At 39.1% G+C, this 23011-nt stretch overlaps 2 protein-coding genes across 5 annotated transcripts in view; one reads left to right on the top strand and one right to left on the bottom strand.

Annotated features, from left to right (window-relative positions):
* Window positions 1-2748: 2748 nt before the first annotated feature.
* Window positions 2749-14211, bottom strand: LOC122091845 (3-ketoacyl-CoA thiolase 2, peroxisomal). Its single transcript, XM_042662021.1, has 14 exons — window positions 13729-14211; window positions 13007-13083; window positions 12808-12892; window positions 12551-12677; window positions 12363-12461; window positions 12211-12278; window positions 11968-12075; window positions 11805-11882; window positions 11576-11708; window positions 11376-11472; window positions 10799-10922; window positions 10595-10703; window positions 3182-3265; window positions 2749-3053 (listed from the first exon to the last, which is right to left on the bottom strand). Exons 1-14 carry the CDS (start codon window positions 13810-13812, stop codon window positions 2944-2946), a joined length of 1383 nt encoding a protein of 460 aa, XP_042517955.1. The 5' UTR covers window positions 13813-14211; the 3' UTR covers window positions 2749-2943.
* Window positions 14212-19135: 4924 nt separating this feature from the next.
* LOC122091844 overlaps window positions 19136-23011 on the top strand; it is a 30977-nt gene continuing 27101 nt past the window's right edge. Inside the window, exons 1-2 of one of the 4 annotated variants that reach the window (XR_006144042.1) lie at window positions 19136-19854; window positions 20587-20655. Coding sequence is in view for 3 of the 4 variants with exons in the window: in XM_042662020.1 (XP_042517954.1) it covers window positions 19564-19854 (291 nt within the window). In the remaining variant the exon portion in view is untranslated. The remainder of the gene's footprint in view (window positions 19855-20586; window positions 20656-23011) is intronic. The other 3 variants (XM_042662019.1, XM_042662018.1, XM_042662020.1) reach the window with 3 other exon arrangements.

Below are 23011 nucleotides of genomic sequence, written 5' to 3'. Positions count from 1 at the left end.
GAAGTGATGTTGCTTGATCTGATGAGATGGTGTGGAAGTTGCATCTTCTCATCTATTGGTCAGACCATGAATTGGTAAACTTGGGATTTAAAGGAAATTAAGTCAGCTTTCAATGGTATCTGGAATCATATTTATTATATCTTGTTGTCAGTTATGGTTCGACCATCAGGAATGACATGGGAGTCCAAAACTCTCTATTTTTTTTTTTTTTTTTTTTTAATTATTGTAATTATTGAGTGGGTGCTCGATAAAAGGGTTGGCGCTCCTTGGTCGTGGATGCTACCTAAATTAGGGGTTGGTCTTGCTTTTTAGTGGATGCTTCCAAATTAAAGTGTATTGTCTATTATACTAGAGGTCGGATTTGGGCTGTAGCTCAAGTTACCATTTGCACCATGAATGTTGGCACACTATCAAACCACAAAAACCTTATTCCTAATTTGTTGTTTGTCAATGTGGTTTGCTTTGATTTATGGTTGTCTATATATATATATATATATATATATATTTATATATGTGAAGTACTCTCCAAGATGGTGAGTGGTTGTGGGGTATGTGCTTGTGAATGAGTGTTTGCATTGTGGCTATGAGCTTGAGTGCCAGTGATGCCAACATCTGAATTGAGAGAAAAAACTGAGTGGAATTGGTTTTTGATGCCACTTATTCACCCCCTTTCAATAACCATCTTAGTTCAACAAGAAGTAGACCTTGAGTCCTCATCCATGGGTTGTTCAGATGGTTAGGGCGAATTGGAGATTGTGTGGATAGACGCACGGTCCTAGGTTTGATTCTCCATCTGCACATCTGCGATTTAAATAAAGACCGTGGTGGTGGGTTATTGCGTTAGTGTCCCAAAAGATTAGTCGAGGTGTACGTAAGCTGACCGAACACCTTGGTTAACAAAAAAAAAAAAAGAAGGAGTCCCCATGCTCACATGTCAAGCTTCACGCTGAGTAAATTTAACTATGGGAATAAGGCCCTGAATATTCACCAGGGAAATGCAATTTAATAAATGCATAGCAGAAAAAAAATAAATTTATTTGAAAATGGGGATATTTGTCCCTTTTGAGAAGGAAATGGTACTTATCCCCCCCCCCCCCCCCAAAAAAAAAAAGGGAAAAAAAACAGAGGGAAAAATGGTACATACAGGCATATTCTCAGACCACTATTCTTCTGCCATATGGACAGTTGATGTGATTGTTTTAAATGTTGTATAAAGACGTCATGATCTAGATTAGCCACGTATCAAATATCGAAACTTACTTTAATAATTAAAAAAAAAAAGTCTCATATGCATTATTATGCATCCCCACGTTTATCCTCGCCTATGGTACTCCAGCCACTATTGTCACTCCCAGGGCCTTGAGTTTTCGAATTTGTTTCACCGTGTGACAAATTCCATGAGGCTGAAACTTGTAGGAATGTATTCTCACACCTCCACTATTCATCTACCATATGAACAACTGATGTAACAGCTTCAATTGTTGAATAAAGAGATCATGATCTAGATTGGCCAAGGCGTCAATCTCATAGCCTAACCCCGTTCGTTTAAAGGACAGTAAGGGGTGAGAGAGTCTGACAATTGGTACCCACCTGTAGAAGGTGCGAAAGACAAGAAAGATTTAGGGTGGATGAGTCACTGTTCATCTCCCCCCTAGTTGTTTGGATAGACTTTCTTACAAGTATTAAGAGAGAGAGGGAGAGAGAGAGAGAGAGAGAGAGAGAGAGAGCTGAGGAGGACGAGAGAAAAATGGGATATACGGCAGCCTTTCTGCACATGGGGAGCTGGTCTCAGATGGCTTCAGGGCAGTCAAGCATGATGGAGAAGCTCAGGTCTTCTGCTCAACTCATCCAAGACAACTTCGATCAAGATTTTCCTTGATTTTTTCTTTCATTGCTTTTGTTCTATCACCCAAGGTAGCTATTATTCCCCTTCAATCAACGATCTTGGCCTCTAATCTCTACGGTTAAATTTTCTTATGATTATTTATTTACTTTTTTTTTTTTAATCATGGGAAAGAAAAAAAAGAATATCTCCCAAATCGAGAGAAGTGAAGAAGAGTGGTGGAAGAGACAGGGCAGGGGTTCTGGGTTCATGGCCCTGAAGAATGCCTTTGAAGCTTGAGTGATTCTCAGGAGTTTTAGGCAAAACAACCCCCAATCAGGTCCAAAGAGAGTTGTCCTCAGCAAAGTGGCGTCAGTACTAGCCCAGTTCGCAAGCGAGTGCCACAAAATCCCAGGATTTTAGCTAAGTCCCACCCTGGTGGGGTGGGAGAAACCTCGAGCGTTGTGGGTTGACAAAAAAAAAAAGACACTGATGTTTTCTCAAATTCCTATCCCAGACAAACACCATCAAATTTAATTGGAGTGGCAAAATACGGACAACACTCCCACCCCATCAAAATCCCTTCAATCAAACGGGTCCTAACTTAATAAAAAAAAAATTCCAATGTATTGACATGCATCCCATGTTTTTCTATGGTACTCTTAACCATTACTCCATGGCCTTGGATTTTCAAAGCTTGTTCAATAATGTGGCCCATTTCATCAGGCTGAAACTTAATATGTGCCAATTAAGTGGAACATGCAGAAGTCCTCTTATATGAGCGATGCAAAAGAGCCTATTGCAAAGTTTTCCTTCCACAATATTTAAGCTTCTCTCTTTTCAATATAGGAGCACACACCATCCTCAATCCTCAGCCCCCAACCCAACACACATAATTAACAGAAAAAATAGAATGGAACACTAGATTCAAAATGACAAGGCTTTCACTCTTCACTCGTATGTGATTAGAATAAGCATAAGCATGCATTACAATTCCGTAGATCTTAAAATGTGTCCTAATTAATACCAACTTATTACACTACCTTTATTAGCATCCCCACACACCAAATGGTTGTCCTGATGATTGTCGTCCCAAACAATTACTCCAAATGGGTCATTATTTATCGAGCATCCTTGGACAGCAAATTTTGAGTCTCAACCTTTCGGACATTGGAGAGGCCATCAACACTGTCACCTCTTTCAAAGACCGCTGCAGCCCCCATTCCTGAGCCTGCAGTTGTTAAAGTTGCACAGTCAAATAAGTCAGAGAGAGGAGGAGGAGGAGGTTAACAAGAAAATGAGAAACACAGAAGTATTAAACATGTCTAGAATTAATGAATAAAAAGGGTTAACACTCACCAATGCACATAGACACCACTCCAAAGCGGCAGTCCTTGCCACGACGCTTCATCTCATGCAACAGAGTACCCACACAACGTGCACCTGTAACAGAGGATAGGTGATTTAAGATGACGATTTTAACTGATAAAAAGAAAAGGATACTGTTTAATTTTCTGATGACTAGAGCTAGGATACTAATAAATTCATGCACCACCATCTGCCTATACAACAAAGATTAGCGAAACAAATCAGACTTGAAAACGACAATGAGAAAAACCAACTTTATTTTGATTCTTAATGTCTAGTCTCCAGGCACTTGTTTCCTTGTTACATTTGTCTTCTAAGGCTGCCGAACATAATAATGAGTTGCCAACTAAAATAAGCTTGGAAACAGCCATCCAGAAGATCAAGCAGTTGCAAGTTTGACGAGGAAGCAAGTTGCGCCTCTAGGGTTAATGCATGTTTTTTTAACAAAAGAATGGCTGAAAGAATACTCTTTGATACCTCGTCTATATAGCCAATATCCATATATAGACTCCCATGCACGTGAAAACCATCCCAAATTACTAAGGTAAAGCGGGTTGGGTTATGCTACTTCTGGGCATAGTTGCCAAGGAAAAGTTTCAGGTATAGTTTATTTGGTACCCTATATGGTACTTTAATAGGTATCATAATTGTACGCCATTAATATTTGTTTTCTCAAGGTTCAATGGTGTGGGAGTAAGAGAAAATAAAATTATTTCTTAAATCCACAGTCGTTGAATATGAGTATAAGTTGCAACCCCAATAGAACATAACAAAAAACTTCCTTGTAAATAAAATATGTTGAGTTAGCGTTAAACTCTAAAACCAATAGGGGTTGATAGGGGTATTTTGGGTCCCATCGGCCCCCATATTTCTGTGATGTGGCTTTTCTTGTAACTGGGCATTGGGGGTACTATTGTGTTTTACTTTCAGCATTATTTTAATATAAGTAAAGAACTAAAACCTGTGATCAACCTATTCTGGTATGATCGCAGGTCACTCCTCTCTTTTGGGAGTCTCTTTCGATTGCACCTCTCTCTCTGCTCTTTTCTTCTTCTCTTCTTTCCTCTATTTCTCTATTTTGATTACAGGTTTCTGGGATTGGAACATAGTATCAGAGCCTCTGTGATCAAGCCTAGGGTCTATACATTCCTCTCTGTTGACTTCATTCTTCCGCTAACCTCTCTGATGTGCAGCCACCTACTGTTGCGTTTGCTATGGCTTAAATCACATAGGTGTTAGATGATGTCCCTTTGCTCATTTTATTAATTGACAATCGAAGACTGATTTTTGACGGGGTTTTTTATACCATGGTATGTAACCATAAACCCTCAACCCTACAAGTGATTGTTTGTTTGGTGATGACTATGGAGAGATCAGGTCTTAATAATATGGCTCTGTAATAGAATCCCCCATTCTATGGTACTATATAGATCTGTTTACATGTGATTGTTTGCTTGCCTCTACATCAGCAATCCTTTCTTTTCTATTTTTTTTTTTTTTTTTTTGTTCCTCATGGCTGAGACCAAAACTATCATTGCTACATCTTCCTCAGACAATGTCAATGTCCAAATTACTTCTATCAAGCTCAAGGGAAGTTCGAATTACCTACTTTGGGCTCAGTCTGTGAAGGTTTACCTTATAGCCAAGGATAAACTTTAGTATACTACTTCTGATCCTCCTCCCACATCTGACAAGAGTTATAATGAATGGATGAAGGAGAATGCCTTGATTTTAATCTGGTTGTAGAATAATATGGAATCAGATGTTGCTGCTAATGTCATGTTTCGCTCTACTGCAAAGGAAGTATGAAACGATTTGAAGGAAACTTATTCTCAGGAGAAGAATATGACTCGTATCTATGATATTTATGAGAAACTATTTCAGTTTTGCCAGTCTGACAAAACTCTTCCAGAGTATTATAGTGTTTTCAGGGGAATGGTTGAAGAACTCAATGTTTTCCAACCCTCGACCACTGACACTGACAAATTAAAAGCTCAGCGTAATGAGTTCTTTGCTTCCAAATTCCTGGCTGGTTTGAATAATGATTTGAAAGCAATGAAAGGCTATCTACTCGCAGGCGATATTGTTCCTATTCTGAATGACACTTATTCACGACTACAACATATTACTTCATCAACAAAACCTGATCAGTCTTCCAAAGACAATTTTGCTTTTCTTGCCAACCGTAGACATGGTGGCGGTCGCGGTCGCGGTCGCGGTCGCGGTCGTGGGGGAGGACATGGGTCAGCTGGTCAAGGTTCTAGTGGACAGTCGTCTGATCGTGCATCTCGCCAGTGCACTTACTGTGGAAAACCTAACCATACTGTCGAGACTTGTTAGGCAAAGCATGGCAAGCCCGAGGTGGGCCACCCAATTAGCCAATCATGCAGTACTGACATAAGGCCTTCCATTGATACTAAACTGAGCCATTCATCAGGAGATTCATCTACCAGCTTGCGCGATGACATCAATCAGTTGCTCTGGCGCTTGCACACTCTCGAGACATCCTCTAATACACCCAATGGTGGGTCTATATCTGCTGCCACCTTAGCTCATGCAGATACCTCAGCCCTTCTTACCACTACCTCTATCTCCTGGATTATTGATTCAGGTGTTTCTGCCCATATGACTGGTAAGCCATCACTTTTTAAAACATTTTCTTTTAGTACCAGTTCTACATCTATTATTCTTGCCAACAGTGCTTCCACACCGGTTCTCGGCCATGGTACTATATCACCCACATCCTCACTGAATTTATATTCTGTGCTACATGTTCCATAATTCCCATTAAGTCTTCTTTCTGTGAACCAGTAAACTAGCTCATTAAATTGCTCAGTAAACTTCTTTCCCTCTTACTATGTTTTTCAGGATCTTCACACGAGGAAGACGATTGGTGGAGTGTGAAAAAGATGGTCTATATTATCTTAATTGTGGTTTTCCTACTTCTGCTACTGCTATTGGGAATATGACTCCTTTCCAATGGCACTGTCGTTTAGGACATTTATCTTTAGTTAGGTTGAAACTTTTATTTCCTAGTTTTAAGTCTGTGATTAGGTTAGAATGTGAGGCCTGTGAATTGGGAAAACATCACCGTGTGTCCTTCCTATCTCACTCTGTCTCGTAGTTCATCTTTATTTTCCTTAATCCATTCTGATGTATGTGGTCCTTGCAGAGTTAGTCATAGATTTGGTTTTCGTTATTTTGTGACTTTTGTGGATGATCATTCTCGCCTTACATGGCTTTACATGTTAAAGGACATAACTGAATTTTTATCTGTGTTTCAGCAATTCTGTAATGAAATAAAAACTCAGTTTGGCATTCTGATTAAGATTTTTCGTTCTGATAATGCTTTAGAATATGCTCAAAATGATATTTCTGATTTTTGTGCCGACCGTGGGATGATACACCAAATTAGTTGCGTCCATACCCCACAGCAAAATGGGGTAATAGAGCGCAAGAACCGGCATCTACTTGAGGTAGCCCGTGCTATTATGATTCATATGTTGTTCCTAAACATTTTTGGTGTGATGGAGTTTTAACTGCATGTCACTTGATTAATCACATGCCATCTTCAGTGCTTTCAGATAGGTCCCCTTTTTCCATTATGTTCCCTACTTTGCCAAGTTTTTCTGTTCCTCCCCGAGTCTTTGGTTGTGTGTGTTTTGTCCATAATTTGCATGTGCAAGTAAATAAACTCTCCTAGGTCTACCAAGTGTATTTTTTTGGGTTATTCACGTACTCAGAAAGGGTATAAGTCACAGGAACTTTGTCAGTGCCGATGTGACCTTTGAAGGCACATCATTCTTTTCTCCTCAAGTGTCCTAGTCTGGTATGGAGTGGACTTCTCCATCTCCTCCACCTATTCCATCACTCATACCCTTCCCTGATGCTAACAGTGTCAGTGACTCACCTCCTCTACAGGTTTATCTGCGCAAGAAGGATGGACAACCGAGTGGAGAAACCAATACTCCAGATGATTCACTTCCTCCATTGTTGCCTTTCTCTAGTGAAGCTCCTCCTCCTCCTCCGCCTGATGACTTACCAATTGCTCAAAGGAAAAGGTACACGTTCTTACACTAAAAAATCTATGGTTGTGTATCCTATTGATAACTTTGTTTCCTTGTCTCATCTTCCCTCTCCCATTCATGGTCTTGCCTTGTCACTATCTACTAACCTTATTCCCCACACCCATAATGATGCCCTAACTATTCCTGGATGGAAAGCTGCTATGGATGTAGAAATGGATGCTCTCTTGAGTCGTGGTACCTGGAGTCTGGTAGATATACCTCCTGGTAAGGATTTGGTGAAGTTTCGCTAGGTGTACATTGTTAAGTATCACTCTGATGGCTCTGTTGAGCAGTTGAAAGCCTATCTGGTTGCTAAGGGGAACACTCAGACATATGGAGTTAATTATTTTGAGACATTCTCCCCGGTTGCTAGACTGAATTCTGTTCGTCTACTTATTTCTCTTGCTGTCAACTTTAATTGGCCATTGTTTCAGTTGGACATCAAGAATGCCTTCTTGTATGGTGATTTACAGGAAGATGTGTATATGGAGCAACCTCCTGGTTATGTTGCTCAGGGGGAAAAATAAAGGTCATGTGTGTCGCTTACATAAGCCTATCTATAGACTTAAACAATCCCCTCGGGCATGGTTTGACAAGTTCAGTGCTACCATAGTTACTTGTGGATTTTCTCAGTGTTATTCTGATCATTCTATCTTTGTTCGTCGCAGAGGTGATAAACTGGTTGTCTTGGTAGTTTATGTTGATGATATTATTTTTGGTGATAATGATGAGGTAGGAATTTCTGAAGTGAAAGCTTATCTACAGCAACACTTTCAAACCAAGGACTTGGGCCAACTTCACTATTTTCTTCGGATTGAGGTGATCCGATGTAAGAAAGGGCTCAGTCTGTCTCAAAAGAAATAAGTGTTGGACCTTTTATCTGATACTGGCATGCTTGCATCCAAACCTGCTGATATCCCTATAGATCCTCACCAAAAGTTTGGTGTTAATGATGGCGAACCTCTTCAGAATGTGCATCAGTACAGGAGTTTGATTGGCAAGCTGATTTATCTTACTGTAACACATCCTAACATCTCCTATGTTGTTAGAGTCCTCAGTCAGTTCATGCAGTCTCCTCAAAAAGCACATTGGGATGTTGTAGTCCGTGTTCTTCGTTATCTCAAGGGTGCTCCTGGAAAAGAGTTGATCTATCGTCCTAATCGGCATACAAAACTAGTTGGCTATTCTGATGCTGATTAGGCCGGCTCTGCTAATGATAGGAGATCTACTATTGGGTATTGTACGTTGGTCAGAGGTAATATGATTACATGGCGTAGCAAGAAGCAGACTACCATTGCCCGATCTAGTGCAGAAGCAGAATACAAAGCTACGGCTAATACTGCTACAGAGTTAATGTGGCTACGATCTTTACTCTTGGAGTTGGGATTTCCAATGACAAAGCCTATGTAGATGTATTGTGACAACCAAGCTACAGTGTACATTGCTAGTAATCCCATCTTCCATGAGAGGACCAAGCACATAGAGGTGGACTGCCACTTTGTTCGTAATGTTGTTCTGAAGAAGCTGATTGAGACTCATTTTGTTCATTCATCAAATCAGTTGGCTGATATATTCACGAAGTCACTGTTTGCTCCTAGTTTTTGTAATGGTTGTACCAAGCTGAGCATGAGTGATGTGTATGCTCCAGCTTTAGGGGGAGTGTTGAGTTTAGTGCCTAGCGCTAAACTCTAAAACCGATAGGGGCTGATAGGGGTATTTTGGGTCCCATCGGCCCCCATATTTCTGTGATGTGGCTTTTCTTGTAACTGGGAAATGGGGGTACTATTGTCTTTTACTTTCAGTATTATTTTAATATAAGTAAAGGACTAAACCCTACGATCAACCTATTCTGGTATGATCGCAGGTCACTCCTCTCTTTTGGGAGTCTCTTTCGATTGCACCTCTCTCTGCTCTTTTCTTCTTCTCTTCTTTCCTCTATTTCTATGTTTTGATTACAGGTTTCTGGGATTGTAACAAAATACATAGCCAATAATATTGATTTAAATCCTATTTACATTGATTCAATCCCACGTAAGAAATTATATTCCTACCAATTTAACCACTGTTTGTATATGCCTCAGTAAACTTTCAAAACTATCCCCAATTGTTAGCCTACAAGTACCAGGTATGGGTACGATGGCCTAAGGTATTAATCCAGCTATGCTTCTAGGATCCTATCCATACCAAACTCCATCTAGGCGATTTATTTATTTATTTATTTTTGACGACCTTCGAAACTTGGTTTCTGAGCTCTCAAGACAATTGAGTGCCAAAAGACCATTACAATGTACACTTGGTTCTAAAAGTACTACCATAAGTTAAAGTGGATAAACTAATCTACAACCCAAGACAATTGACAAGTAACAATCGGATGAATAAAGTGGATAAACTAATCTAAAGCCTAAGACAATTGATAAGTACCAATCAGATGAAATATAGGCAAATAGATTACAATGCAGAAGCATGATAATCCAACAATTGAAGAGCTGTGGAGGAAAATGTAAACGCAAGATCATCCAAGCACACAATTTGCCAAAAGCTAAGAGAATTTTAATTTTCAGGTTCTTAGAAGTACAAAGGAAGATTCAGATTTTATATATATATATATATATATATATAAATATACAACTGCAAACTTATATACCCAAAGTTGAAGGGCTACAGATTGATGCATTATACCAAATTTAAAGTCATTGAAATTTGGCTGATCAATAAGATAAACTAACCCAAAAAAAAAATTGATGTGCAATTTGAGGCTGATGGCACTTAAAGTTGATGAAGTAGTTCCAAGCTTAAGAATATCAAGAGGACAATTTTTCATTTTTTCTTTTTTTTGGGGGGTGCTAACAAAGTTATCCAAGCATTCGGCCTGACTAGTCCCGCGAGCCCATATTGACCCACAACCGCATGGACCAAGTTATAACGGGGTTGAATGAGAACCATCCAACTTTCACCGAAGGCAGTGAAGAACACTAAACACCCCATTGTGAGTGACCTCAAGGAGTTAAGAGGAGTCGAACTCAAGATCACACGCCTCGTGAGGCGAAGATCCCTTGCCAACTCTGCTACTCCCTTGGGGTTGAATGAAACCAAAAATTAATAAATAAACAAAAACACGATTACTTCTGCCTGTTACTATACAGTAGATCTGGCATACAATAACTACAGAGCATGCTACACCATCCCTAGAAAGTACAACAAACTAACAGACTGATAACTACACATTAATCCTGAAGACAACATTAATGTAAAAGCATCATGCTGTGATCATGGGTCAAAATCAGGGTTTACCCAATTTCTTGATATTTTCTGCTATAAAATGCACTATTTCAAATACCTGTTGCACCCAAGGGATGCCCAATAGCCATTGCACCTCCATTAACATTGATTTTTTCTGGATCAAGTTCCAGTTTGTTACGACAGTAAACATATTGGGAGGCAAATGCCTGTACAAAAAACGTTAGATTGCATACTTAGTTATGAGCAAGATATAAACCAAAAAGGGACAACGTTAATAATTGATCATGTTGTCATCCATTACCTCATTTATCTCAAAAAGATCAATATCATCAATTTCCAGACCAGCAGACTTCACTGCAGCTGGAATTGCAACTGCTGGACCAATGCCCATGACAGATGGTTCCACTCCAACAGCAGAAAAGCTCCTGCATGAATAGGCATATAAGTATGTTACAAGCAGTGGAGGGACCTTTCATTTTTTTTCCTCAGCCCTGCCTGCCCTTCCCTTTTATGCTGACAAATTCATTGCCATAGAGAGACTAGATATTATTAACTCCACTAGTACAAATGGTTGCAAGCACATAAAGCAATCATGACAGCATTGCCAAGGGAAAAAAAATTAACAAACAAATAATTCTGATCCCAAACCCCCCTCCCCCCCAGAAAAAAGAAAAGAAAAAGTCTCCATACATATATACATCTACAGATTCCATTTGAGGCTGGAACCGTGGAACAACTGCAGCAATACAAGGGGGAGAACATTCGAAAGGAAATAACAAAGATGATCTCTCATAAGCAAGAGTCAGTCCATGTTTCTATATTCTCACTAGCTCGGAACATGGGTTAGTGCACATGTTCTCTTAAGAGTAAGCACAAACCTGAATACACCAAGAATGGGGAGCCCTTTCTGCATTGCTACACTTCTCTTCATAAGGAGGACTGCTCCAGCACCATCAGTCACCTGGCTAGAATTGCCTAATGATGCATACGAAAGAACATTTAAATAAAAGGGAAGAGCACGGAATCCACTAATAAGCATAATGATTGAACACTAAGTGGAGAAAGTAAAATTATATACCAGCAGTGGTAGTCCCATCCTTCTTAAATACAGGCTTCAGTTTTGACAGTTCTGCTACTGTTGCATTTGGCCGAATTCCATCATCAACAGAAATTGTAACATGTTTCTCATCTCCGGTTTTAGGGTCCACAATCTTCATAAATGCAACATCAATCAGTTCCAAGATAAGAACAACAAATCTTCATATGCAGCAATAAAATGAGTAGAATTGCATTGGAATAAGTCTCACCTTGGTGGCCACTGGTATGATTTCATCTTTGAATTTACCAGAAGCAGTTGCAGCAGCAGCTTTCCTATGAGACTCAACCTAACCATGCATGTCTTAAGGAATTAGATTATTGAACAAATAGAGAGGAATGTTGAGGCCGTAATAATAGATGTATAGAACTCACAGCTGCTTGGTCTTGCTCCTGCCGGGTTACACCAAAACGTTGTGCAACATTTTCAGAAGTAACACCCATGGGAAGAAGACAATCTCGGGCTTCTGTAAACTTCTCCAACTAGAGTATTCAAAGGAACACAAATTGTCAACACATACGTACCATGTTGGAGAAAGCATTGCTCAAAGCAAACATGTATGCAGTCCTCCACGAACAAAATTAAGACGAATAAAGAAGTTCAGAGTGAGAACACACCTTTGGATTCACTGCACCCTCCCAAGACATTGAATTGACTGTCATGGACTCCAGCCCAGCTCCAATTCCTGCAATTAGCAGGAAAAATAAATAAATAATAGTAAAAAAAGGAAGAATAATCCGATACCTTCAATATTGATGCAACTCTTTACCAATGTCATAGAAGCCAGCTCTAATGGCAGCAGCAACATCAGCAACAGCCTGAAGCCCAGATGAGCACTGCCTATTCACGGTCCTGATAGGAACAGTATCTGCACACAAATCAAGAATGAGAGTTATGATGATGATGATAGTGAAGAGATTAAATCAAGAGTCAGCAAGGATATTGTAATATAAGTACCAGGAAAGCCAGCATAGAATGCTGCCATCCTGCATTCAATTGCTCTGAGAGAGCCTGGTGCCAAGACAGTACCAACAACGATGTCCCCAACTTCACTTGGGTTCAAATTTGTCCTCTCTATCAGTGCCTTCAGCAAGCAAAGAGAACAAGTTAATGAAAAACGAAACAACAATGATGCTCTAAAATCATGAGCCTAATTTCAAATTTTAGAAAAACATAATCTGATGCAAATTAATATAGAAAATATAAATATGTACCATAAGAACAGCTGCAAGTAAATCATCAGCAGGAGTATCCTTGAAACCACCACGCTTTGCCTTGCACAGTGGAGTCCGGTATGCACTGTATGACATGAATAAGCCAAAAGAACACAATACCAAAATTCGATTAATGTCATCACGAATTGACAAGAGATAACAAGCAATATTGAAATTTCAAAAGTTTTCAGTAACTTACGCCACAATCACAATATCATCCCCAAACCCAGCTCTTCTGTGATATGCTGCGCTATCCCCAGCCAAGCAAACCGAAGCCTAGTCAAAAGCATCAGACCGAATTCAGCAAAACAAAAAGAAATACAGACAACAACAGGATAGGAAAAATATATTTTACCCATTAGATCATCAACCGAGAAACATATTCCACCCATTTCAATCAGCCGGACCGGTCAAAAGAGAGGCTAAAACAAGGCTTGTTAACTCTACAATAGAATTAAACCTTGAAGAACCCGCGAAAGTAATGATTGTAATACTGATTTTGATATTTTGAATGAAGACCCTTATAAAAATAAAAGGGTCATTGTAATACTGATTGGGTTCTTCTTATTGTTTTTCTTTTATTAATTTTGTGGTCCCTCTTTCTAAAAGTTGTGAACAATTTACAAAAACAAAAGCTGCAATGTGATCTAGAATAGACCGCCCCCCCCCCAAAAAAAAAGAATTCTAAAACCTATTTATCTAGTATGCTTTGCACAACCCAATATCACAAATTTATATCAGCAATGAATATCTGGTCGACGACGAAAGCATAGATCGAGAACAACTGTAGGCAAACTATCAGATTTTGTTCAACAAAACCCGAATCAAACCCAGCTAGGAACCGCGATCATAAACCAAAAATCCCAACATAAAAAAAGACCCATCACAAGAAAAGATACATTTAACATAAGAAACACTTACAGAAAGAGCAGATTCATTGCTCTGAGAAGAAGAAGGAAGAAGGTGGTTGAGAAGAACTTTCTGTCTGTCAATAGCTTTCTCCATCTTGTCTGTAGATCCGGCGGAAGACGAAGAATTGATTTTTCGGGCAAAGAAAAGGGAAATGAGCTTATAGGCCTACGGCGGTGTCTGGTGTTTTTGATTTATATATAACAGTTATAGAAATCCTGATCGAAGATGACTGGGATTTGGGAAAGCGTGCCAGTCTCTACCAGAGGAATGGATGTTATTTTGAGTAATTCTGATGCCAGAGAGACTATTCTCTTCCGTGTGAAACCTTCAAAATCTGTTCATTATTGTTCGGATCCTATCCGTTCAATTCTGTTGGTTTGCGAAAGGGATAACCATTGATTGTCCATTGCCGTTAGTGACGTTTGACCGCGCGAAGAGCGGATAAGGGGAATAACAAAATGGGAGTTGAGTTTCGGTCCTGGTTCTTACAATCTACCGCTCTTGCCTCTCTCCACCGAACAAGAGACAGCTACTTCTACCAAAAAAAACACAGAAGAGAGTTATAAAAAGGATAATTTCTTTTTTTTATAAAACAAGAAAGGGAAAAGAATGGTTATATCACAGTTACATCTAGATGGCTAGATCAGTATTATCTCTCTCTTGTTTTTTCTTTTCGAAAAAGTCCCTTATGTACATCTCATTGAAGCTCTGACATTGACTGAATCACTAACTCCAGAAAAAGCTGATGATATACTTAACCTCCTCAATAATAATTGCAAAATGAGTAGAACATGAAAATGAGATATAAAACAAATAAAAGAATGCTCGTTAGTTGTATAGTTTGAGTTAATGCGCGGGTCCAATGAGGGGTTTCACAGGCATCAATAGAGGGTGGATTTTCTACGTTTCATTGGGGGTGGGTATCATCGTTCCTTGGTTGTGCAGCACCTATGTCAACTCAAGGTCTAATGAGGGGACATACATGAGCATCAATAGGGGTGGGGTTTTTAGGTTTCCGAGGGGGTGGAGGAGTCATTTAGCTGTCCTTGGTGTCTCGCGTAGTGGACGCAAATTGGGACTATTCTTTTTTTCATAAAACAAAATTGACGCTACACTTTGTAATTTATTTTCTTATCTATTATATTTAAATATTTTTTCCAATTATTTATTGTTTTCCTTTCCCCCTTTTGTTGGGAGAGGATTCATTAATGACAGGACAAATACAAAGATATAACTTGTCGAGTAGTTTAGATCCACTACACATACGTTCATTTATAAAAAAATTACTAAATTTCATTCCATTCAACCTTTTTTTTTTTTTTTTTTTTTTTCATGGCAAAAGAAAATTTTGCACTACAAAGAAAATAGAGTTGTTTAGGTGTCGTATTACCAAAGAGCTGTCTACTATAAAGTATAAACTGCATGACAGTGTTACTAGTATTATATTTGAAAGAGAAAAAAAAACACATTGTCAAACTTCATATGGATGTTCAACCAACAAAACAAATCAAAAAGATGTTCTAAAAATGTCGGGAATGAGAGTTATGACCAAACTCCAAATGCTGATTGTGGAATAAGTTGAAATAAGTATTGGGAATAGGTCCGAACTTTTTTGATATTCCATTTTTTATCTGCAAAAAACTATAGCTCTTCAAGAACCCCTAATGCTCTGATTTCTGCTTTCTTCCTACTCCTTTGAAGACCCGTTTTAATAACATGGAATCGTCCTTGTATGATAATGTCAAAAGCACATCTTAAGTTGTTCCATTCATTTGAACGTACTTCATATGCTAACATATATTCCTTTTCTTTCCATAGATACTTCTTTCACCTATTTAATGGCAAAAAATGGAACACGTATGGATTCATATCCTCTCTAGCGGAGGGTGCTAGAGAAGCACCAATGTGACTCTCTCTCTCTCTCTCTCACACACACATACACATCGGTCCCTCTCCAACACCCCTGCATGGCTAGAGGACCCAAATCCAATTGCTGTTGGCAACTGAAGCATGCACATTCAAGTGAACATACGTGCAAGGGATCTCAACTAAACGAGGCTTGGTGTTTTAATACAGTCAACATGAAAGTTCACTGTTGTGCTAAGGGACAAGGTTCTAAGTATTGACATCGGATCGTTGGATCGTATCAATATCAAACGAGGTCGATACTTATACCTGGCTGATCCAAGATCAAGTATATATTGGTATCAAATCAGAGATAAAATCGTAAAAATAATTATTTTTATATTAAAAAAATAACAATAAAACTAACCAATCCGAACATCTAGATTGGTATCAAATCAGTATTGGTTGAGACCTGTATCAATCCGATACCCAATATCTAAATCCTTGCTTAGAGATGCAAATGTATTGAGGAAGGGAACGTGGGAGCAAGGTTCTAAAACTCGGGAACAATCATGAGATCGGTAAAGACCAATCTCATTTCACTATCAATTTGAATTGACTTGAATCGGGCCATATCGGACATGTCTACTTCTATTTTTTTTATAAAAAACAAAACTTTTATATAGAGCACAACATGAAGGAAAAGGGGGTGGGCGATGGAAGCACATGTTGTGCTCTAAGAGGACTGAGACGGAGAAGCCAATGTCAAAAAACAAGTAATGTGCGGGCAAAAGTTATCACAACTAATTTTTTTTTTTTAATAGACAATTATGACAACTATTAAAATACCCAAAAGGATTATACAAATATCTAGCCATCTAGGCATGGTGTCATCCCAAGATTTTTCATTTGAGAAAGAGAGTGGAATAATAAGCAAGAATAAAAAAAATAAATAAAAAAAAAAAAAGAAAAAAAAAAGAAAAGAAGAAGAAGAAGAAGAAATTGTTTTGGGGTTATAACCTTGATGGTTTGAAAATTAAGAAATCCTGATTCATTCTAAGCAGGTTTGATTCATCCAAATCACCAATATTTGAATAGGATTAGTTTTTTTCGAACTGTGGATATAATTAGATATGCATTACTTCGAAATAGACATAGACAGATCTTCATTACACATTTTAAAATAATAATAATAATAATATTTTGATAGACTTATTATATTTTACAGTATTATAAAAGAGATGATTCTCTAAGTATGCAATATAGAAGAGTGCACCAATGAGGTGTGGTAAATAAGGTTTTTTACACAAAAGCAATGTCATTTCATGAGAAAGAGATGCTAGCAAACCCTCCCCTAGAGGCTTAGAGACCCTTCTCCCACATTATAAATTTCACCAATCTCTCACATGATTGGAAATAGGTGAAATGTTTCATGTACTTTTGTTTGTGAACTACACTTCAATCGTTGGATGGGAATACTAGATTCTTGTGACATATCTGATGGTTGAAGTGTTGGTCGTGTTTCTTACACAATTGTTATATAAATGCATTTTGAACTTGAAGCTATGTAAGATTTGACAAGTCATACTAGACAACTTAGGTGGAGGTTGGGCACGCCATGAGCTTTCTTTGAGCTAGTGACTACATGCCTATCCCTTCCCCATATGTATCATATCATGTTTTCATATTATCTTATTATATTTACTAGGGAGAATTACTTGGACACCCCCTATACTATGGTTCGATTGCCTAACACCCCTAAAGTTTGAATCTATGACTTGAACCACCTTTGGATTATAAGATTTCTTATAGCCCCTATGTATTAGTCACTCATTGTTAAGTGATGACATCATGGGTTGAGAAACTCTTAAATACCCAAACTACCCTTTAAGGGTAGTGAATAGATTATTTGGACACCCCTTGTACTATGGCATTCTCGGGGTAAGGCCACATAATTTTCGCCCCCCGGACCTCGCATATGCCGGAGCCGTGCATTGGGTATGCCTTTTTTTTTTTTGGTACTACGGCCCGATTGCTTGACACCCATAAAATTTGAAACTATTATTTGAAGCCCTATGAAATTTGACGGTGTTAGTGGTTGAATGGAAAAAACCATTTTCACCTTTACGAGTTATTCAACTAAAACTTGTGAAGTTTTAAAGCATTAACCTAAAAAAGCCCAATCGATTCAAATGGGACCATTGGACAAGAAGCTTGGTAGTACTATATATCCATCACTAACGAAGGTGATTGAAATTTTCAACAAGACTCACTGCTGCAACTCCCTTGTGAAAGTATGCCTCTATAGGAGGTAGCTAGGGGATTGTTGATTTTTCTTGCAAGGCACGGTTGCAGATTAGGGTTGCAGTTAGTGGTGGGTGGCAGTAGTGCTTGCGGTGGAGGGTTGCAGGTTAGGGTTTTAGATAATGAAGAGGGGTTTTAGAGTGGGTTGGGGGTTTTTTTTTAATGGCTGGCTAGGATGTTAGATCACAACTTGAATGCTTGCTTCATTGTTCTCCGACGTCTACAAATTGCCACAACAAGAGAGAGAGAGAGAGCTGATAAAAGGGAAGGCATCTTCCCTTGTTTTAGTGAAAAGCTTAGAGTGTTAATTCACTACCCTTGATGGATAGTTTGAGTATTTAAGAGTTTCCAAACCTATGATGTCATTACTAAATGATGACGATTAACGAACATGAGCTAATTGTAAGAAATCTTAAAATGCATGGGTGGGTAATTTACTTTCATGAGATTAAATTTTTTTTTTTTTTTAACCACTAACAATATATTAACACCCTTAAGTTCATGGAGCTTCAAGTAATAGTTTCAAACTTTAGGAGTGTCAAGCAATCGGGCCAAGTATAAGGGCTGTCCAATTTTAATTCTTCATTTACTTTTTACTACTATATGAAAGTATCAATTAGCATAGGGGGTGTCCAATTTTAATTCTCCATTTACTATTTACTATTATATAAAAGTATCAATTGTTTTGTATACGTTTTAGATGGTCCAAACTATACTTCCTTCTGAAATTGTTGGGTATACTTTTAAATGGATAAAAATACCCAAAAGGGCTATATGCACCTCTCAACAGTCCCTTACACCCTAAGGGGCTATTGAAACATTAGCCCCTTGGGGCCTCAGTAATCCCCCTGTTAAAGGGCATTGCTCACTCATCTTTCTTTCAAATACACAGTCCTCTCATAGATAAAACCTTCATTCGTGATAACCTTAAGATTTAGATCTTTTCCACCTGATCGGATGCTCGACAAGCATTCGACAACTGAAAGGATCTTGGGGTGTACACTGTGCGTTGGGGTACATGTCCAGGTAATCCCAACCATCGAATACTTACTATGCCTAGCTGAAGAGAATCTGAATCCAAAAATCCTCTCCCTTTCTTTCTCTTAAACCCCTATCCCCCTTGACATTATCCCAGACTAGATCCTCTCCATGCCGATGGCTGTTCTTTTTATTTACATAAATACCCTTTTGCACCATTAAAATGACTTCAAGTGGCGAGACAAATATTGACACCACACACAACATGCAGATGAACGTACGTGCAAGGAACTCAACTCCATTGTCCATCCTCCCTCTTGAAATGTCACCCCTTCAACTGTCCTTCTATCGTTACCCGAAAAACGAAAAAAAAAAAAAAAAAAAAAAAAAGATATCTGTCCTTCTAAGTTTTATGAAAATACCCTTCGAAGGAGGAACGGTAGTGGATTGCAGAGAGCCAGAAAAAGGATGGGCGAAGAACAGGCGGATGGGAGCGGATGAGAGAGGTTTGAGGTTTTGTAAGGATGGGGTAGGATTCCACACCGAAATTGGGATGTATTTGAAGAGGAGTAAGATTGGTGAATCTCACTCACCCTATTCATTCTCTCTCTAATGCTTACTCCCGTAACGCTTTCTCAGATTCTTCCCTTTCTTCAGGCCACCGGAGGCCGGTTCCTCTTCTCTTGAGTACATACTACGTTGCAGCAGTGGGTGAACATGCAGCCAATGGATGACAGAATTGTTCTCAATCAACAAATCCAGACCTGTCTGAAACTTCCAGCGTCACCGGAGCCCCCACATAGCCAAAACCGTTGTCAAAGTGAAGACGAAGAAGACATGATCGGTTTCTCCCTCGGCTTGGGTGTTATCTTCCGGAAGATCATCTTCAACCTTTCCGGTGCCAGATTCGTCAGAAAACAATTTCTCTTATCTTTCCCTTTTTCCCGGATTCCCGTGTGGGATTGGTACTTCCAGGAAGGTCTACAACATTGTCAAAACGTGTATCAGGTGAGCAATTCTGACTTTCTCTATCCTGCCCCTTTATCTGTGATGTTTGGTATTATGCGTGCTTCCTACAGTGTTGTTCCATTATTATTCTTCTTTCCTTTTTTTTTTTTTCTCCCGATTCTTTGGGTATTCAGTTTTAAGTGATTGGTGCTGCCAGGAAGGTCTGCAACATCATTGAAATTTGTTTGAGGTTTATTCCCCTCATTATTTTTCTTGTGAATTTTGAGTTGGAGTTTTATTGTTGTAGCTAAATTTGGGCAGCCCATTAAGGTATTTGTGTTTATACGATTTGAGAGAAATGAGTCATCCAAAATGCATTTACGGTGGGCATATATATATGAATGAACCCATTGCCAATTTATGTTTACCTTCTATATTGTTTGTGAAATCAATACATATAATTTTGTAGAACATAGAGGGATAAGGACATGAGCTTAGAGAAGCAGAGAAAACCAGCAGCCAGAGGGGTTCCAACAGCTGGCTGGGAGTTTGCTGGAAACACCCACCGGCACCCTCCGGTGCCCACCTGCTGGTGACGGTTCTGACAAGATGAATGGCTACTATTTTTGCAGCTGGTGACACCCACCAGTGGGGGTTCTGTCACCTGCAGGTGCCCCTTTGTGTAGCCTGTATTGAGTCTCAGTGTGGGGGATTCAGTTGAGTTTTGGTTAGGGGTTATTAGTGAACAATATAGGCTTTAAAGACTGATAGTCTGTATTTAAAACTGATCAGGAACCTAACCTACCCGGCAAGGATATGCGGTGATGGGAATTCAACAGAAATAGTCGGATTTCAGTATAGGTGAGTGGGTGACTGAATATTTTTACGGAATGTTTCTATATCTTTTGCTTTATCCCTGTTCATGTGTAATGGAGTGAACTACATTATGTTATTTTGTTTACTTATATTTCTTTTATTATCGGGCATGAGGTTAGTGGTGGATGTGGACTGGGATACAGTGTGGCCGAGGTGTGTTCCGGTATTGTGTGCCCAGGTGTGTGTGAGTATATATGGATGGATGAGATTTACTGTATGCATGTAAACTACATCTAGTTAGGATCATAATTTGGGTGCTACAACCCCTTGTCAGTAGGGGGTGAGGTACTGGCTAATCCCACTTGAGGTGATATGTCTGACGAGAATACCACGTTCGCGGTCCGGAGTATTGTACCTAGGGGCTGACATAGCACGGTATGATGCACTGTACGAATGGCTGTTGCGGTTATTAACCTAGGGGTTGGCTAGGGGACCGAGGTTCGTTCCTGGACTGGCCGACTCCTGCTTGCAACTAACTTGTATCGCCAAGGCCTGAGGTTCGTTCCGGGGTAAGGGGTACCACCTACGTTGCTATAGCACTAATACCCTTATACAGATTTAGTAATGGTACTAGGGAATGTAGTTTAATCAAAATCTTCCTCTATGTTCTACAATACAGTAGGGATATACCCCACACCATAGGGGTACGATCCAGGTGGGTTTCTCCCTTCCATTTCAGTAAGGGAAATCACATAAACCCTCTCATACACTATCCTGCTGAAAATCCAGCAGTATACATGTCTAAGTACTGCTGGTTTGGGTTTCCCAGCAAGAACAACCACTCAATTGGAGCTGGACGGCTCTAGGAACATGGCTGTACCATATTCCAGCTCCAATTGGGTCCCAATTTGTGAATTAGACAGAGATAAAGGAGAGGGACTGAGAAGACAAAACTGAAATCAATCTTCCTCTACTAAATTCCTTAATTAGTTGGGTCAGTTAAACAATTAATTGGTTAAAAACCCTATTCCCACCTTAGAAAACCTGTTTCCAGCCTTGCATGTTAAAATCCCCAATTTTAGGGGTTTCCAGATATGAGTCAGAATGGTTTTGGGTTATTGAACCCATTATGCTCAACCAATTTCCAGCTCTAGGAAAATATTCCCATACTTGCAGAGCCAAAACCCAACTTTGCGTGGCTGCATGTTTGGAAATAGAACTGATCTTACATCTACACTACTGAATAAGAGGGAATCAAACCAGGCCTTTGGAGATTGTTTGAGACCATATAGAGCCTTCTGAGAAGCCATACCTTTCTTGCAGCTGAAGGGAACTTAAATCCAGGAGGAGTTTGCATATACACCTCCTCTTCTAAGTTGTCATGTAAGAAGGCATTCTTCACATTCAATTGAAACAATGGCCAATCCTTATTCGCTGCCAAAGATAAAAGGACCCTTATGGTGTTATGCTTAGCCACATGAGCAAATGTCGCTTGATAGCGAATCCCATACACTTTGACTGTATCCTTTTGCCACCAGCCTTGCTTTGTACCTCTCAATTGTACCATCTGACCGGTACTTGATTGTGTAAACCCACCTGCATCCAACTGGAGTTCTCCCCCTTGGAAGGTCAACCAATTTCCAAGTACAATTTTTTTCTAGGGCCATCATTTCCTCAATCATAGCTTACTTCCACTTAGGCTATGTTTGGTAGCCAAGAGAAGAAAAGAAAAGAAAAGAAAAGAAAAAAGAATCTAGAAAAGAAAAGAAAAGAAAAGAACAGAAAAGAAAAGAGAAGAAATGGTGAGAAAATAAAGAGTGTATGTTTGGTTACCAAGAGAAGAAAAGAAAAGAAAAGAAAAAAATTCAAAAAATTTTGAATTTTAGGAGAGAGATAGACACATAGGAAATCATTGGATAATCATTCATTTTTGTCTTATTATGTTTTCATATTTTCTCATGTTTTCTTGTGTTTTTGGCAAGAAAATTTTTGGGGGAGCAAAAGAAAATTTCACAATTCCCAAAAGGAATTTTGAATTTGAAAAGGGGAATCTTCTCTTGGGTGAAGACATACCAAGTGCAAAGAAAAATTCTTAGCCCAAGGAAAAAAGTACAAAAAGTGTACATTTTTCTTTTCTTTTCTTTTCTTCTCTTGGCTACCAAACACAGCCTTAGGGTCAGACATAGCTACAGAAACATTCTTGGGAATAGAAGCAGATGAGAGAGCATTAGTAAATGCAACACTTGTAGGGGAGAGAGAGTCATAGGAAACAAACTGGGCTATAGGATTAGTACTTCCTAATAGCAATAGGAAGGTCTAAATCTAATGGGGAAGGGAGTAGAAAGAATAGAATAGAAGAAGAAAACGAGACGAGAGGCGGAACAGAACCAGAGACAAAAAA

This window comes from Macadamia integrifolia, chromosome 10 (genome assembly GCF_013358625.1).
Source record: "Macadamia integrifolia cultivar HAES 741 chromosome 10, SCU_Mint_v3, whole genome shotgun sequence".
Classification (NCBI taxonomy): domain Eukaryota; kingdom Viridiplantae; phylum Streptophyta; class Magnoliopsida; order Proteales; family Proteaceae; genus Macadamia; species Macadamia integrifolia.
The sequence above is the reverse complement of the archived record's forward strand: the minus strand, read 5'-3'. Positions and strand labels throughout refer to the sequence as shown.

Bases quoted from the DNA above. Each gene is read 5' to 3' on its own strand.
- LOC122091845 (XM_042662021.1), bottom strand. From the start codon at position 13,812: ATGGAGAAAGCTATTGACAGACAGAAAGTTCTTCTCAACCACCTTCTT. The intron at 12,076-12,210 runs GTGTGTTCTCAC...TGAATACTCTAG, and splicing joins AGGGTGCAGTGAATCCAAAG to TTGGAGAAGTTTACAGAAGC. The intron at 11,709-11,804 runs GTGAGACTTATT...GCATTTATGAAG, and splicing joins TCATACCAGTGGCCACCAAG to ATTGTGGACCCTAAAACCGG.